Source organism: Eulemur rufifrons, chromosome 30 (genome assembly GCF_041146395.1).
Source record: "Eulemur rufifrons isolate Redbay chromosome 30, OSU_ERuf_1, whole genome shotgun sequence".
In the NCBI taxonomy this organism is placed as follows: Eukaryota; Metazoa; Chordata; class Mammalia; order Primates; family Lemuridae; genus Eulemur; species Eulemur rufifrons.
The window spans coordinates 53,589,013-53,606,590 of record NC_091012.1 but is presented as its reverse complement, the minus strand read 5'-3'; the positions used below and the strand labels follow the sequence as shown (position 1 = coordinate 53,606,590).

The 17,578-nt window shown below is 44.7% G+C and overlaps 1 protein-coding gene and 1 pseudogene across 1 annotated transcript in view; one reads left to right on the top strand and one right to left on the bottom strand.

Annotated features, from left to right (window-relative positions):
- Positions 1–3,346: 3,346 nt before the first annotated feature.
- On the bottom strand, positions 3,347–3,835 carry LOC138378065 (large ribosomal subunit protein eL21-like; annotated as a pseudogene).
- A 12,550-nt stretch (positions 3,836–16,385) lies between these two features.
- The window catches only part of DOCK11 (dedicator of cytokinesis 11), a 172,496-nt gene continuing 171,303 nt past the window's right edge, over positions 16,386–17,578 (top strand). The window contains exon 1 of the mRNA XM_069462875.1: positions 16,386–16,622. Coding sequence (XP_069318976.1) covers positions 16,521–16,622 — 102 coding nt within the window. The 5' untranslated portion in view covers positions 16,386–16,520. The remainder of the gene's footprint in view (positions 16,623–17,578) is intronic.

Sequence of the window (17,578 nt, the reverse complement as noted above, 5' to 3'; positions counted from 1 at the left end):
GTGAGTGAAATGAGGAACCAGAAGGAAGCTTTGAGCAGACTGCTGTGATCTAACTTCCATTTTAACAAGATCACTCTCCCTGCTGTGTTGTAAACACATTGAAGGGGCCAAGGCTGTAAGCATGGAGACCATTTAGGAGGCTGGCTGTACATTCGTAGTAAGAGATGATTCACCATCTCAGAAAGAGACAATGATGCAGTGGACAAAGGTGTTAATGGAGGTGGTGAGAAGTGGTTTCATATTTTGAAGGTAGGGACACTAGGATTTGTTAATGGATTGGATACAAGATGTGAGAGAAAGAGAGGCGTTTTGGGGGGTAGGGTGGGGCTCCAAGGTTTGGGGGCTGAGCAACTGGAAAAATGAAATTGCCATAAACTGAGATGTGTAAGCCTCTGAAAGCTTTTTTAGGGGAAGATGAGCAGCTTTGTTTTGGACGTATTAAGTTTTATATGCCTACAATAAATCCAGGCAGGGCTGTTGAATAGATAGTTGGATAGATGAGTCTGCAGTTCAGGGGAGAGATCTAGGCTAAAGAAGTAAATTTGGAAGTTGTCAGCATATGGATACCTGGGCTCCGATACAGTAGCCACCAGCCACATGAGACTACTGAGCACTTGAAATGTGGCTAGTCTGAATTGAGATATGCTGTAAGTGTAAAACACTCTCCAGATCAGGCCGGGCACCGTGGCTCAGGCCTATAATCCTAGCACTGTCAAAGGCCAAGGCAGGAGAATCCCTTGAGGTCAGGAGTTCAAGACCAGCCTGAGAAAGAGTGAGACCCCCGTCTCTACTAAAAATAGAAAAAATTAACCAGGCTTGGTGGTGTGCACTTGTAGTCCAAGCTACTCGGGAGGCTGAGGCACTCTAGCCCAGGAAACAGAGCCAGACTCTGTCTGAAAAAAAAAATAATAATAATAAAAAAATACTCACCAGCTGTCGAAGACTTCATACAGAAAAAAGAAAGTGAAATATCTCATTAATAATTCCTTATATTGATCACATGTTGAAATTACAATATTTTGGATATATTGGGTTAAAGAAAATACATTATTAACATTAATTTCATCTGTTTCTTTTTATTTTTTGAACGTGCTACTAGAATATTTAAAATTATGTATGTGGCTCACATTATATTTCTTACCACCTGGTACAGATGGTACCATAAAGCCATAAACACTGGATAATGTAGAGCAGGAAGGAAAACAGGAGTAACTCCATGACAGACTGGACCTCCTAGGATAGGCCTGAGTTTCGGTTTCCGGACGCGGGCCCTCCCCCTCCCCGGAATGCCGCTAGTAACAACTGAAAGACCCCACTTGGAAACCGGCCAATCAGGAGCCAAGGCCCCAGCTTGGCAACTGGCCAATCAGGAGCCAACACTATCGGCCACTTTTGAAAGAGCAAATGAACTAAAAGGGGGTGGGGGGTGGTGTGCCGAATACATGTAACCTACTGCTGAGTATAAAAGCTTAGTGCCCACCCCAGGGCGGGGTCCTGGCTCGTGGAGAGACCACTGCGTTGGTGCTCTGAGCCTTGGACCCTAGCTCCGGCTAGAGAATAAACTCCTTTGTCTGTTGCAGCCTTGGTGACTCTGCCTATCTGTTCCTGGGGCTGAGGGAAACCGGTTCTAACAATAAGATCATCAAAAGGAAGTGAGAAGAGTAGCTAGAGAAGAGGTCCAAAGATTGAGGCCTCATTGACAAGAAATATATACTGTGTTTTTTATTTATATTTATACATATATTACACATACACACACATATATACACTCAACTTTATTGAGCTTTAATTGTAAAAGATAAAGCACACTCATTTTATATATATTCATGTAACCACCACCCCACTATATTTTGTTTTCTTTGCAGCTTAATATAAAGAAACCATTTTCAATAGATTCATTGGAGCAAAGGGAAGAACACAAATCCCCTATTTTTGAATATTTAGGTAATCTTTAATTCGGCTGTTTCAGACATCATTATTTCAGTCTAGATAACTTACCTCCTGAGTTTTTAGAAATCAAAGGCTCTGATTGTTTACAATCACTTTTAATTATTCTAACCCTGTCTTTGTTAGATTTAGACACAGTTTGAGCCTCATGAGACTGTTTTTCATTTGCTTGTTTGTTTGTTTGTTTCTTTATAACATTTCTTTCAACCAAATATTCCCAGGGAATGAGGAGAATGGATTTATATAGCACAGGGCCAATTGCATAGGGCTCAGCAGACTGTCTCTATACATTTCCAGGGGATTGCCATTCACATAATCTATGATGTGATTGGCATTCTCTAGAATTGTTCAGTGTGGCTGCCCTGGTGGTATTTACGTTTAATACCACCAGGGCAATTTCTGCATGTCACAGAAACTGCCATCACTGGGGAGGACGATGTATTTCAGTATGATGTTGTGTTGGTTAATGCTGCCTATGTATTAATTTCCTGACTATGTTTTAATTCTCCTAGTGATCTTTTATGGACTTTCAGTCGTTGTTGGGCACAACACACCATTTTAAAAGGCAGTTTATCACATAATAACAACTATACCAATGTGTTCCCTTAGACCTCATGGTGCCCAACACATCCTGGCTTCCTTGGCAGTCTCTTTTTTGCCCCTTATCCACTCCAAACCAGCACACACAAGCAGTTTATCAGGGCATGATTAACTTTTAGATGTTTAGAGGAAGGAAATTTCTGAAAACGGACAACACACAGACAATATATATCATATTGCTATCATTTTGCAAGCACAACTTCTCTCTTTACTTTTCTTTTCTTTTTTTTTTTGAGACAGAGTCTCGCTTTGTTGCCCGGGCTAGAGTGAGTGCCATGGCGTCAGCCTAGCTGACAGCAACCTCAAACTCCTGGGCTTAAGCGATCCTACTGCCTCAGCCTCCTGAGTAGCTGGGATGACAGGCATGCACCACCATGCCTGGCTAATTTTTTCTATATATATATTTTTAGTTGGCCAGGTAATTTCTTTCTATTTTTAGTAGAGACAGGGTCTCGCTCTTGCTCAGGCTGGTCTCGAACTCCTGACCTCGAGCGATCCTCCCATCTCGGCCTCCCAGAGTGCTAGGATTACAGGTGTGAGCCACCACACCCGGCCTTCTCTTTACTTTTCATTGTGGAAATTTTTATTTATAACATACACAAAAGCAGAAAAAAATAATATAATCAATCCTCAGGCATCCATCTTCAGCTTCAACAGTTATAGCTTTTTGCTAATCTTGTTTCATCTACCACCACTGCCTCCATTTTTTTGCTGTATTTTTTTTATTAATCTTAAATCTGTGTAACATACAGTTAACCATTTTTTTTTATAGTCCAGAGATCTTTTTTTTTTACACCCACTATGCCATGAATTCCCAGGGAACAGGTTCCAGCAGCTCGGGCTCCTTTCCATTGGTTCTCACAGAGTGTGCTTCTCTGGGTGGAGCAGGCTGGCGCTTCAGTTGAACCCAGGCACCTCTCTTTGGCTTCCTTCTTTTTCTGATCATTTTCCTTCACAGGTTTCAAGAAGCTATCCTGACTCTTAGAGCCCTTAATATGCTCAATACGCACATTAATTCTCTTGGCAAGAATCAAGAATCTTGCCCTTAACTTGTTTGTTTCCAATAATACCAGCAGCGTGCTGGGTAACGTTGTAGACTCTTCCAGTTTTGCCATGGCAACATTTGTGTAGCATTCCATTTTGAACAGCACCAATTTCCCTTGATGTCTATGGTATCACCTTCCTTGTAGATTCCCGTGTATGTGGCCAAAGGAACAGCTCCATGTTCTCTAAAAGGCCTAGAGAACATACAGCGGGCGCCTCTCCTTTTTCCCTTGGTGTTCCTCATTTTGGCAAATTCCTAGAAGATGGTAGTTTTGGCTGAAAGGAAATAGTGTACAATTCCGTGGTATTTGGCCTGGGGAGACTCAGAAAACAATACCCCAGAATAACTCAGAAGCAACCTCAGAAGTAAGTTTTTCTCTGACCTCCTCCTGTCCTCCTGGCTCTCATCCCTCATTCTCCCCTAAGGCTAGACATAGAAACTAGAATTCCTCTTCCCCAAGGTGGGTGGGTCATAGAAACTACAACCCCTTTTCCCCAAAGCCAGCTAGAAAACCTAAAAATATTACTCTAAGTTTTCCTCCACCTTTCTGTGTAAAAATTGGCCATAAAGAAATTATCTGACCTATCTTGTTTGACTGTTATAAGACCCCCCCATTCCAGAGAGGGCCCTGCCCCATTCCCAGATGGAAGGAATGCTGCTCAGAGAGACCAAGAAGAATCTAGACAGACAGGCCTTGCTGGGTTTCCCCACTCAGTGTATTAGCAATAGATCACACTCTTTTTTGTCCAATCATATTTCTACCTGGCTGTCCATACTTTGTTGAACCTAAGCATAAAAACGGACCATTTCTCCTGTGCCTTTGGGTCTCCAATCTGAAGGCTCCCATGTATGTATGTTAAATTTGTATGCCTTTCCTCCAATTAATCTGCCTTTTATGAGTTGATTTTTCAGTAAACTTTCAGAGGGCATTCAAAATGCTGTGCAACCACTATCTCTCTCTAGTTTCAAATGTTTTCATCACCCCAGAAAAACACCCTGTACCATTAAGTAATCACTCCCCATTTCCCCCTCTCCCCAACCCCGGACAACCACTAATCTGCTTTCCATCTCTATAGATTTGCCTATCATGGGTAATTAATATGCAATGAATCATATAATATGTGACGTTTTGGGTCTGGCATCTTTCATTTAGCATGTTTTAGAGGTTCATCCAACTTGTGACATGTATGAGTAATGTATTCCAATTTATGGCTGAATAATATTTCATTATATGGATATACCACAATTTATTTATCCATTCATACACTGAGAGACATTTGGGTCGTTTCCACCTTTTGGCTATTATGAATAATGCTGCTATAAACATTTACACACAAATTTCTGTGCAAACATATGTTTTCATTTCCTTTGGATCTATACCTAGGAGTGGAATTGCTAGATCATATGGTAGTTCTATACTTAACTTTTTGAGGAACTGCCAAATCATTTCTCACAGCAGCTGCACAATTTTACATTCCCACCAGCAATATACAAGGGTTCTAATTTCTTTTTCTTTTCTTTTCTTTTTTTTTTTTGAGATGGAGTCTCACTCTGTCACCCAGGCTAGAGTGCCGTGGCGTCAGCCTAGCTCACAGCAACCTCAAACTCCTGGGCTCAAGCGATCCTCCTGCCTCAGTCTCCCGAGTAGCTGGGACTACAGGCATGCGCCACCATGCCCGGCTAATATTTTCTCTATATATTTTTAGTTGTCCATGTAATTTCTGTCTATTTTTTTAGTAGAGATGGGGTCTCGCTCTTGCTCAGGCTGGTCTCGAACTCCTGAGCTCAAGCAATCCTCCCACCTCGGCCTCCCAGAGTGCTAGGACTACAGGCATGAGCCACCGTGCTTGGTCAAGGGTTCTAATTTCTGTACCTCTGGCCAACAATTGCTATTCTCTCTCTCTCTCTCTCTCTCTCTCTGTATATGCGTGTGTGTGTGTGTGTGTGTGTGCATTATAGCCATCCTAGTGGGCGTGAAGTGGTATCTCATGATTTTGACTTGTGTTTGCCGAATGAATAATGACACTGAGCATTTCTTCATGTGCTTGTTGGTCATTTGTATATCTTCTTTGGAGAAATGTCTGTTCAAGTCCTTTGCCCATTTTTTAGTTGGACTGCTTGCCCGTTTCTTGTTGAATTGTAAGAGTTCTTTACACATTCTGAGTACTAGACCCTTATCAGATATATGATTTGTAAATATGCTTCCCATTCTGAAGGCTATCTTTTCATTTCCTTAATAATAACCTTTGATGCACAGAAGTTTTTAATTTTGGTGAAGTCCAATGTATCTATTTTTTTTGCTTTTGGTGCTTGTGCTTTTGGTGTCAAGTCTAAGAATCCATTTCCAAATTTGAGGTCACAAAGATATACCCTATGTTTTCTTCTGAGAGTTTTATAGTTTAGCTCTTATATTTTATAGTTTAGCTCTTATATTTAGATCCATTTTGGTTAATTTTTGTATACAAAGTGAGATCGGGATCCAACTTCATTATTTTGCATGTGGTTTTCCAGTTGTCCCAGAACAATTTGGTGGAGAGACTCTTTTTTCCCCTCATTGTATGGTCTTGACACTTGCTGTAGTATTTTAAGACAAATCCTAGACATCATGTTGCTTCATCTATAAATACTTCAGTGTTCATCTCAAGTCAATAAAGACTTTTTAAAAATATAATCATTATGCCATGGTCACATCTAACAAAATTAACAGTTATTCTTAAATATCATCTAAGACCCGGTCCATATTCAGATATTCCCATTGTCTCAAAAGCGCCTTATAGCTGGTTTGATTGAAACAGAATTCAAACAAGTTTCACACACTCAGCCACAGTTCCTTTCACTCCGATATATCGATTAGGGCCTGAATCCCACTGCTACCACCACAGGTGACAGGTGAAAGCAAGAACAAACAAAATAATCTTCCATTTCTGGCACTGGCGGTGACCATTTCCTTGTTTTAATAATGATAGTGTTCCAGTTATACCAACTGTTAATAACAAATCACCCCCAAACTTGCTGGCTTAAAAGAACAACATTGCTTTTATTATCTCTCATGGTTTCCGTGGGTCAGGAATTTCAGGAAGGGCTCTGTTGGGAAGTTCTGGCTGAGTCTTGCGTGTGATTGTGGTCAATGGTGATTAAAGCTGGTATTGCAGGGGCACTGAAACAGCAGGGGCCTACCCAGGCCTTTCCCTCATTTAATGTAGTCTCAGGGCCTCTCCACATGGGCTAATTTGAGTTTTCTCACTGCGTGGTGGCCTCAAAACAGTTGGGTTGCTTATATAGCAGCTCAGGGCTCCAACCAGATATCCAAAAGAACCACGCAGACACTGTATCACTTTTCATGGCCTAGCATCACAGGTCACATTGTGCTACTCCACCATAGTCACAAGCCTCCCTAGATTCAAGGGGATACAACATAAACCCCCACCTCTTGAAGCAGCACTGGCTTCATGAGTGTGCAACCCACACTTAGTTTAATGCTCTCCTGTTGTTCTGAAATTCTTAATACATTTTGACTAAGGGGCCCAGCAAATTGTGTAGCTGGTTCTGCCTTCAAGGGAGAAATGTCAAAGTCACATTGTAAGAAGAGCATATGGGATGGGAGATACTGTGGCAGCCATCTTTGAGAAACACAATCTGCTCCAGTTAATGCTTATTTGAGTGCTTACTGTGTGCCAGGCACTTTATCTCATTAAATTTCCACAACCATGTAAGGCAGGTACTATTATTATTTCCATTTTGCAGGTGGGGAAGGTGGCTTGCTCATGCTCACTCCATTAGAGAGTGAGAGGACCAGGATTTGAATTCAGTTCAGTTTGACTCTTGTACCCTAGTGCTTACCCACTGTGTTATCCTGCTCATGTTGATTAATTTTCTTGTAGGCCTGAACCATCTGGGTTGTTGAGTTTCCATTGGTTCTCTGGGGTGGTCAGATAACAGCAGTTATCATAGTGCCTAGCACATAGTAGGAACTCAATAAACTTTCACTCCCCTCCTTTCCCCTCAGTGTGCTCTCCAGTCTTGGTTACATTCATTACCATTAGGCCCCCTTTTTGGTATCAGTAGAAGGAAGGTCTTCTTTATTCAGTAAATGTTGGTGGTACACCTACTAGGTGTCAGGTTAGGTGCTTTCCATACCCTTTCTCTGGCCTGTGAGAAGTCCCCATCTCTTAGGCGGTTTATTTTCTTGTGTCTGAATTAACCCCAGTCTTTCTATATAAAGAAGCAGTTTAAAGACCGTAAGTGGCTGCTCACACCTGTAATCCTAGCACTCTGGGAGGCCAAGGCCGGAGGACCACTTCAGGTCAGGAGTTCGAGACAAACCTGAGCAAGAACAAGACCCCATCTCCACAAAAAATAGAAAAATTATCTGGGCATGGTGGCACTCGCCTGTAGTCCCAGATACTCGGGAGCCTGAGGCAGGAGGATCTCTTGAGCCCAGGAGTTTAAGGTTGCAGTGAGCTATGATCACGCTACTGCACTCTAGCCCAGGTGACAGAATGAGACTCTGTGTCACAAATAAATAAATGAATAAATAAATAAAAATAAAGAAGCAGTTTGAACTAGAATCTAGTCACTAGGCAATTTCTAAGGACTGCTCTAAGCTCCAAGTATCTGCCTTCCCTGTCCTTGTTTCTGCTCTGATCCTAGTCCTTGCAATTTTCTAGACACAGCCTATATGTCCCAAAGGATCCTGAAAGTCCTCCTTTGCTCTTCTCAACTCTGTCTCAGGAATAGCTTCCACTGAACTTGCCCAGTGCCAAGTCTTCATCTCCTTTCCCCAACCTGGACCATTTGGTCTCTTTATAAGTTTCTCATTCAGGAATATACATTTACGTAGTAAAAAGCAACACCTAATGCTTTCTATAACATTTGAAATACTTAAGAACCTCACATTGGCATATCATTAGTCTCCTGCAAGTAAGAAGGTCATCCTTAAATCCACAAACACTGTATGGGTGGAGAGTATACCCTTTGAAGGAGGTGAATTTAGAAAAAAGTGAAAAAGAAGGTGAAGCTTGTGGCTTTGTCTAGGAAATAAGAAATCTCTCATTATTCCAAGTGGTGCAATAGGCTATTAACATATATTCAAGCTGGGCGTGGTGGCTCATGCCTGCAATCCTAGCACTCTGGGAGGCTGAGGAGGGAGGATCACTTGAACCCAGGAGTTCAAAACCAGCCTGAACAAGAGCTGAAGTCTATTTATTTTCTATAATAAATAGAAAAATTAGCCGGGTGTCGTGGCGCATGCCTGTAGTCCCAGCTACTCGGGAGGCTGAGGCAGGAGGATCGCTTGAGCCCAGGAGTTTGAGGTTGCTGTGAACTAGGTTGACGCCACGGCACTCTAGCTCAGGTGACAGAGTGAGACTCTGTCTCAAAAAAAAAAAATATATGTATATATATATTCAATAAGGTTTATATTATTAAAAATATCTTTTAATTGCAATAGAGCTTTTCACTTTCTAAAATTCTCATATATATATATTGCATACATTATTGTATCCAATCTGACAACCTCATATCAATCCATGAATAATGGATCCATATAACGGAAGATGGAGTTTCTCTCAGGGCCATTCAGGTTACTCAACACTATGTGGCTTCCATTCCTGGCTCTGCCAACTACTGTGTGACTTATCTTACTTGGTTTCTTCATCTGTAAAATGGGAACAAATAATCTCAGCTCTGCCTACCTTTCAAGATTGTTTTGAAGGTTGAAAGAGATAATGGATATAAATGTGCTTTGGGGACTATGCAGCTCTCCTGAATTATAGTTTACTTGTTATAAAGGCCTCAACAACGCACAGAAGTGGACGTGGCGTCATGTCCACTTTTGCTTTGTTTTATTTATCTCATCAAAGTAATCATGAATATATTCTCACTGGAAAAGCCTCACACAATTTGTATATATTAATTAATTAACTATTCTGTGACCCTTACTTATGTACTGGGCACTGTTCTAGGCCCGCCCTCCCCCACAGAGTAACCCCTAGCCACATATGGTTATTGAGCACATGAATGTGGCTCCTGTGACTGAGGAAATGAATTTATAATTTTATTTTGATTAATTTATACTGAAATATACAATGGATACACAATACAGTTGTTAGAAAACTTTTAAGTATGTTTTGAACAACTTGGATATGTATATGTGAATCTACTCCTTTAACAATAAGCTTCTGAAGTCTAAATATAGATCCTCATGGATTTCTGATAAAAACTTAGCATCCGAGTTACAAGGTAAGAGTGAAATATACTCCTGATTTTGAAGACTTACTATGAGAAAGAGATAGTAAATTATCTCACTAATAATTTTTATATTGATTGCATGGTGGCATGATAGTATTTTGCATATATTGGGTCAAAGAAAATATACTATTAAAATTAATTTCACCTGCTTCTTTTTTAAATTTTTGATGTCACTACTATTAAATTTATAATTACATATTTGGCTTGCATTATATTTCTATTGGACAGTGCTGCTCTAGGCACTGAAGATAAAGCAGGGAACAAAGCAGACAAAATGTCCTGTCCTCCTGGAACTTACATTTTAGCGTGGAAGACAGACTACAAATAAAATAAATATGTAAACATATATATAGCATATCAAATGGTGATAAGTGCTTTGGGGAAAAATAAAGAAGGGCAAGTTAGATGGGAGATGGTAGGAGGGTTGCAATTTTAAATAGGAAGGTCAAGGAAGGCCTAACTGAGAGGTTAACCTTGGGCAAGACCTAAAGCAATTGAGGGAACGAGCAATGAAGCTACCTGGGGGAAGAGCCTTCCAGGTAGAGGGACCAGTAAGTGACCAGGCCTTGATGATAGGCCTGGAATTTCAAGAACCTGCAAGGAGGCCTGTGTGGCTACAGCATGGAGTATGAGGGGGAGGATCAATAGGAGATGAGATAGACAGGTGTGGGACAGGTGATAGAGTGGGCCAGGCGAGGTAGACTGTGATGGGCAGCTTCTGACATGGCTACCAATGATCCCGCCTCCTAGTATTAATGCCCTAGTGTAATCCCTTCTCCTTTGGTGTGAGCTGGATCTAATGAAGAGACTCCAGTCAAACTGATAGGATGCCACTTCCAAGTTTAGGTTATAAAAGACTGTGGCTTCCACTTGCTGGTAGTCTTTCACTGCTCACTCTCTGTTGTTTGCTCACCTTGACGAATTGTCATGTTACAAATTGCCCTCTGGAGAAGCTCATGTGGCAAGGAACTGAGGCTAGTGTCAATAGAAAAGAAACCAAACTCTGTAAAATAATTTTAAAGAGATTTATTCTGAGCCAAATTTGAGGATCATGACCCGGAGCCATGCCCAAGAGGCCTAGAGCAAGTGGACTCACTGTGGCTGGCTTACAGTTTGGTTTTTATACATTTCAGGGAGACAGGGGTTACAGGTAAAGTCATAAATCAATACATGGGGATCATACATTGGTTTGGCCCAAAAAGGTGGGCCAACTCGAAGCGGGGGGCTTACAGGTTACAGGTGGGTTTAAAGATTCTTTGGCTTGTAATTGGTTGAAGACATGAAGCTGGCTGGGTGCGGTGGCTCACACCTGTAATCCTAGCACTCTGGGAGGCCCAGGCGGGCAGATCAGGAGTTCCAGCCTGAGCAAGAGTGAGACCCCATCTCTACTAAAAAAAAAAAAAAAAAATAGAAAGAAATTAGCTGGACAACTAAAAATATATAGAAAAAATTAGCCGGGCATTGTGGCACATGCCTGTAGTCCCAGCTACTTGGGAGGCTAAGGCAGGAGAATTGCTTGAGCCCAGGAGTTTGAGGTTGCTGTGAGCTAGGCTGACACCGTGGCACTCTAGCCTGGGCAACAGAGCGAGACTCTGTCTCAAAAAAAAAAAAAAAAAAAAATGAAGCTTTGTCTAAAGGCTTGGAATGTTTTAATGTAGTTGCTATTTATCAGAGACAAGCCACTGGACAGAAATTTGTTGTGTAAATTGAGGGCCTGTAGGTTTGTCTTACATACCCTTAGGCTTGTTAATGGGTTACAAAAGATGTCCCCAAGGAGGGAGAGGGGCATGATGAGGCATGTCTGACCTCCCTCCTCCTGGCAGGCAATTTAGTTTTAGTTTTAGGATATTCCTTTGGCCAGGAGGGGGTCCATTCAGTCAGCCAGTGCGGGGGGCGGGGGGGCCTTAAAATTTTATTTTAGTTCACACTAGTCTCTGACCAACAGCCAGCGAGGAACTGGTCTTCAGTCCAACAACCTGTGAGGATCTGAATCCTCCCAACAACCACTGAGTGAGCTTAGAAGCAGATTCTACCCCAGTTGAACCTTGAGATGAGTGAGGCCCCACCCACCTGACATCTTGATCACAGTCTTGTGAGAGACCCTAGACCAAAATACCTTCACGGCAGCCTACTCAGAGACTCTGGTCTGGATGACCCAGAAACTGTGACATAATAAATGTGTGTTGTTTTAAGATGCTAAACTTGGGGGTAATTTGTTACACAGCAAGAGATAACTAATACATTGGATCTTGTAGGTCACTGTAAGTAAAAACTGGGCAGAGGGTTGGTTGGAATCACTGGCCGGTAAGTTACAAATAGACTGTAGGAAGATAAGGGTGGAAGCAGAGAGGCCAGTTGAGAGGCCACTGAAATAATCTAGGCAAGAGATGCTGGTGTTATTGGTAGAGATGGTAAGAAGTGGTTGGATTTGGGATGTGTTTTGAAGGCTTTGCATTGGGTTGGATATAAGGTGTGTAAGACGTAACAAATGACTCTAGGTTTTTGGTCTGAAGAATTAGAAAAGGATACTGAGATGGAGAAAATTATAGAAGCAGTAGATTTGTGGAGAAAAAGATAGGAGTTAGGTTTTGGGCATGCTTAATTTGAGATACTTATTAGATAGCCCAGTGGGGATACTGAATTGGATATGTAAGTCTGGTGTTAGAAGCTGGAAATATAAATTTGAGAGTCTTCAGCATTTAGATGATAAAAAGTGAAAGTCTCTTGCTCCCCACTTCCACTTTCCAGCAGTGAAGCCCCCACTATTAGCTCACGTATAGGGATGTATATGCACACATGTATTATTTTTTCATAAATAGAATTGTTCTGAACTGCTTTTATCAATTAATATCTTTTGGAGCTTTTTCCACGTAAGTACATACATATATACCTTACTCTTTTTTAACAGCTGAAGAGAATTCCTTCGTTTGAATGAATCATGGGCATTCATTTATTCATTCATTCACTGAACAAATGTTTTTTGAGGATCCATTTTGTGCCGGGCACTGGTCTAGGGATTGATGATAAAGAAGTCCCTTATGAAAGGATATTTAGGTTGTTTTTAATTTTTTTTTTTTTTGAGACAGAGTCTTGTTCTATTGCCCGGGCTAGAGTGCCGTGGCGTCAGCCTAGCTCACAGCAACTTCCAACTCCTGGGCTCAAGTGATCCTCCTGCTTCAGCCTCCCGAGTAGCTGGGACTACAGGCATGTGCCACCACACACAGCTAATTTTTTTCTATTTTCAGTAGAGACAGGAGTCTCGCTTTTGCTCAGGCTGATCTCGAGCTCAAGCAATCCTCCTGCCTCGGCCTCCCAGAGTCCTAGGATTACAGGCATGAGCCACCACGCTTGGCCTGTTTCTAATATTTTGCTTTTACAAACATTGATACAACCACCATCCTTATACAGGCATCTTAGTTTACATGTGAGAGGTTTTTTTTTTTTTAATTTGGCATTGATTTATACAAGTGGAATCTCTAGGTCAAAGGGCTCAATAGTATTTCTCATACTTGTGTCTCAGGTTCAATTAGGATAGTGTTAATGTGGCAGCTAAATTTGTAATAAAAATCAAAGATATTTACCAAATGTGCAAAAGAAATTACTCAATAAAATGCCCTAGTGGAAGTTGTAAAATGTACAATTTTTCTTTACTATGTGAGTGTGGTCTTATCAAATCATAATCATTCCTCAAAGTGCAGCTCAAACATCAGCTCCTTCATGAAGCCTTCCATAGACCCTAAGCGGTTGTGATCTCTCCTGCCTCTTTACCTGAGTATGGTCCTTATCACATGCTACCCTGTATCATAAATACATCCTCTACTAGACTTGCATTTTTTCCCAATGAACAGTGTCTTTAATTCATCTTGCATCCTCCCTCAGTGCATAGTACTATGCTCGATGTTTATGTAATTAAACAGAAGTCCTAAAGCAGAAAAAAGTGAAACCTACAATCTCAGGAATGAGCATGGAGCCTGCACAATGGCCAGATGGTGTTTGTGCACCATCAGTGTGACATATGTTTCCCATGGCTCACAAGGCTTTGCAGAAATTGCCTACTTCTCCGACTCTATCTTTCTTATACCAGTCTTCTCCCTTCTATGCTCCAGTGACATTGGCTTTTTTTTTTTTTTTTGATCACACTAAGTCTGCTCCCATCTCTGGGCCTTTATTCCTGGCATTCCTGTTGCCTGGAGTGCTAGAACTGCTGATCTCTGCTGGCTGCTTCTTTTTCTTCAAGACTCAACTCAATTTGCACTTCCTCAAAAAGGTTTTTCTTGACTGTCTATTCTAAACTAGGTCCCAACTCTAGTTACTCTCTATCAGGTCACTTTAACTTAATTCTCCAAGTAGCATTTTATCTTTCTGAAATTAATATGTTCATTTGTTTGCACTAGCATGTAAGATCCACCAGAGGAGGGACCTTGCCTGTCTTGTTCAACGCTGTGTACCTTTGGTGGCTACAATAGAGCCTGTAGTAGTGAGGATGCTTTTGGCTGAAAGTAACAGAATATTCAACTAAATGTGGCATCAACTGTATGGGTTTATTTTTCTCACATAAAAAGGAACTCAGAGATAGGCAGTGCCTGCGTTGGTTCAACAGTTCAATGCTGTCCGGATTCTGGATTGGCTTCTCTGAGATTGTCTTGGCCTTCCCTCATGGTTGCAATATGGCTGGCAAGGGCCAAAGCATCACAAGAAAATACCCCTCTCAGGAAGAAAGGGGTTCTGAGGTCTCCCTCCCTTTTTATCAAGGTGGAAAGACTGTCCCAGGAGGCCGCTCACACTTCCCTCTTTTATCCTATTGGCTCAAAGTGAGTGGGAGTCTAGACCATCCAACTAGTAAAGAAGAGAGAGACTGTCATGGTTTTTTTCACCAGTCATGGTTCCTCACCTGGAGCTGAGCCTCCCTTCCCTAAACTTTGTGGCTCTGTTCTATACTTGAAGTAAATCAAGGCTCTCTTAGAAAGGAAAAAGTGTTGTGGCTGTTGTGGAGGTAACCGACAGTGTGAGCCACACTAGCATTTATGGAATGGAGATATGAATTCATGCTGATCCACCTACATGCAACAATTAACAAATTTTACACACACACACACACACACACACACACACACTTGCAAGGCCAAGATCTGTGATATAATGCCTCTGCCCTTAGAGGACTTCCAGGTCCCAGGCCCTCTAGGAGCCCCCATGTGTTTTATTAGGACTAATGTGATGGCCGCTGAAATAGGCTTGCTGCTGAGAGACCTGGCCTCTCCTGGGTTCCCAGAAACTATCTAGTGCCCTTGTTTCCATAACAAAGTCCCCTATGTAGGTGTGCCTGGTGTTTGAGGGTGGGGAGAGTGCCCTACTGGCAGTGGTGGGGATCCTCACAGAGGGCTGCTTGGTTTCCTAGATTATGGCTCATTTTCAAACTGTCAACAAATGAAGTAACCAGATAGTAAACTGCCCCCAGCAGTGGAGTTTCTCACTTTGCACTTGGGGAGGTGTGACACAGTCACTAGTACTCCAAGATTCCTATCCTTAGGAGTTTATTTCTGTCTTAAGTATGTTTGTTTTACACCTAGTTAGATGATCTTTGATTCTTGGAAAAACAACTTCTTGGAAGCTGAAGAGGATAAGGAGTAGGAAATGGAGAAGTGAGTGCAGGGCACATGTAAAAGCTTCTAGAAGATTGTTAAGTCCTCCAAACCCGGGAGATGGCCTTCCCAACGCCACTTCACCCTATCCCTAGTGCAGTCACTGGGGAACTAGACCACCTGCCACAGGCTCAGGCCCCACCACCCAGCTCTCCCCTGCGAGGGCCAGGGGTGCTGCCGCAGCAAGTTTCCACTCCTGAAAGCATGCTCCTTCCGTGGGGTTGCCTCAGTAAGGTGGACCAACTGGGTGAGAAAACAGCGTGGGCAAGGAGGCGGATCCAGGAGAGACGCTCGGGCCAGAAAATCGCTCTGCCTCCTTTGACAGCGGCGAGACCCTTCCCCGCGGAGCACACAATAGGTGGCTGCTCCACGTTGTTTCCCAGCGCCTTGCCGCCTGGGCCCTGGGGGCTTGCGGGGTGGGGGGGGACCGGAGAGATCCCAGCGCTCCTTCGGGCACTGCAGCTCTGGGGGGTGGGGGGAAGAGGAGCACTGGGGAAAAACACGCCCCACTCTTGGAGACATTTCATCACCCCTCTCCTTCCCCACCCCCCGCCCGCCCCGTACAAGCAAAAAAAAAAAAAAAAAAAAAAAACCCCAGGCAGATCTCCCCTCCCGGATGCGGCTGCACCAGCAACATCAGCTGCGGGCGGAGCCCTAGCGGTTGCCACTTCCCCCCTCTTCCCTCGTGACCCTCGCCCCCACCTCCAGTTCTCCCTCCCCCTCCACACACCCTTCCTCGTCAGACACACCCTCCTCCTTGGGCTGGCGGCGGTCGGTGCTCCGGCCCTCTAGGGGAGGGAGCTGCAGCCGCCGACGCCGTGGGGCAAGGCAGTGAGCGAGCAAAGCAGGCGAGAAAAGGAGGGAAGGAGGGAACCGGGGAGGAGCAGCGGGCGGGAGGGAGGAGCAGCTTGAGCCGCGCCGCCGCCGAGCTGCGATGTGGCCGGCCGGCCGGCGTGTAAACAGAGGGAGCAGCAGCAGCCGCGGCCGCCCCGGCCCGGGGCAGTGAGTACGCCCGCCGAGACCTGCCCGCCACCGCTGCCATGGCCGAAGTGCGCAAATTCACCAAGCGGCTCAGCAAGCCCGGCACGGCGGCTGAGCTCCGGCAGAGCGTGTCGGAGGCCGTGCGGGGCTCCGTGGTGCTGGTGAGTGACCGTGGGGACGGGGCGTCCGGGGGGACGCGCTCCAGGCGGGAGCGACGCGGTGGCTTCCCGCGCGCGGGGGCCGGGGTAGGAGCGACGCTGGGCAGTCGCCCGGCGCGCCGCGCGCTCTTTCTCCGCTCCAGTAAGTTTTCGCACCGGCAGCCGCTTGCCGGGATCCGAGTCCCAGGCGCCCGCTGACAGCGTTCCCGGCTGCCGGGCGTGCGCTGGGGTGGAAGCCGACGGGCAAACCCTGGTTCGGACGACTGCGGGGAGGTGGGGGCTCCGGCCTGGGTCGGGGCCGGGGCTGTGAGCTAGGGAGCCGACCTCGCGCTGCCCGGGACCAGGCACAAAGAGCCAGGGACGAGGGTACGACGATGTCCCTATGCCCTCATGCGGGCACCTGAGGCAGCCTGGGCGGAAGGATGCGATGAGCGTTTTGCACATACACACTCGCGCGCTCGCACACACGCGCACACACTCACCATGTACACAAAAAAGAGCCCCACCCAAAAACCCCGGGCGCTCAAGCTCCGGCGGGAGGTGAGAACAGAGGAAGCAGACCGACTTCCTCCTGCAACTGGGGAGAGAGAGGGTGGTGATGGGTGTTGAAGGGGTGCTGCTGCTGCCGCGGAGGGAGGGGACTGGAAACAACGGGGTTCCGAAGGAGAGTGGGCGCGGGGTCGCCCGCCGCACGGAGAGGGTGTCCCCTGAGCCCCGCGAGCGCTCCAGAGGCAAGGGGATTTGAGGGAAGACGGGGTGTGCCAATGCAGGGATGGATGGAGGACCTGGGGTCAGAGCCCCCCCCTCGCTGGAGGATGGGGATTCGAAGGCGCTCTTACCCCCTGGGAACGCTCCCAGTGCACCCTCTGCTTTATCCGGATTTTCTGATTCCAGAGGGAAGCGGAGGGGTGCTAACGGGCACTTGTCCCTTCTCCTGTTTTCAAGACACTCATTGCCAA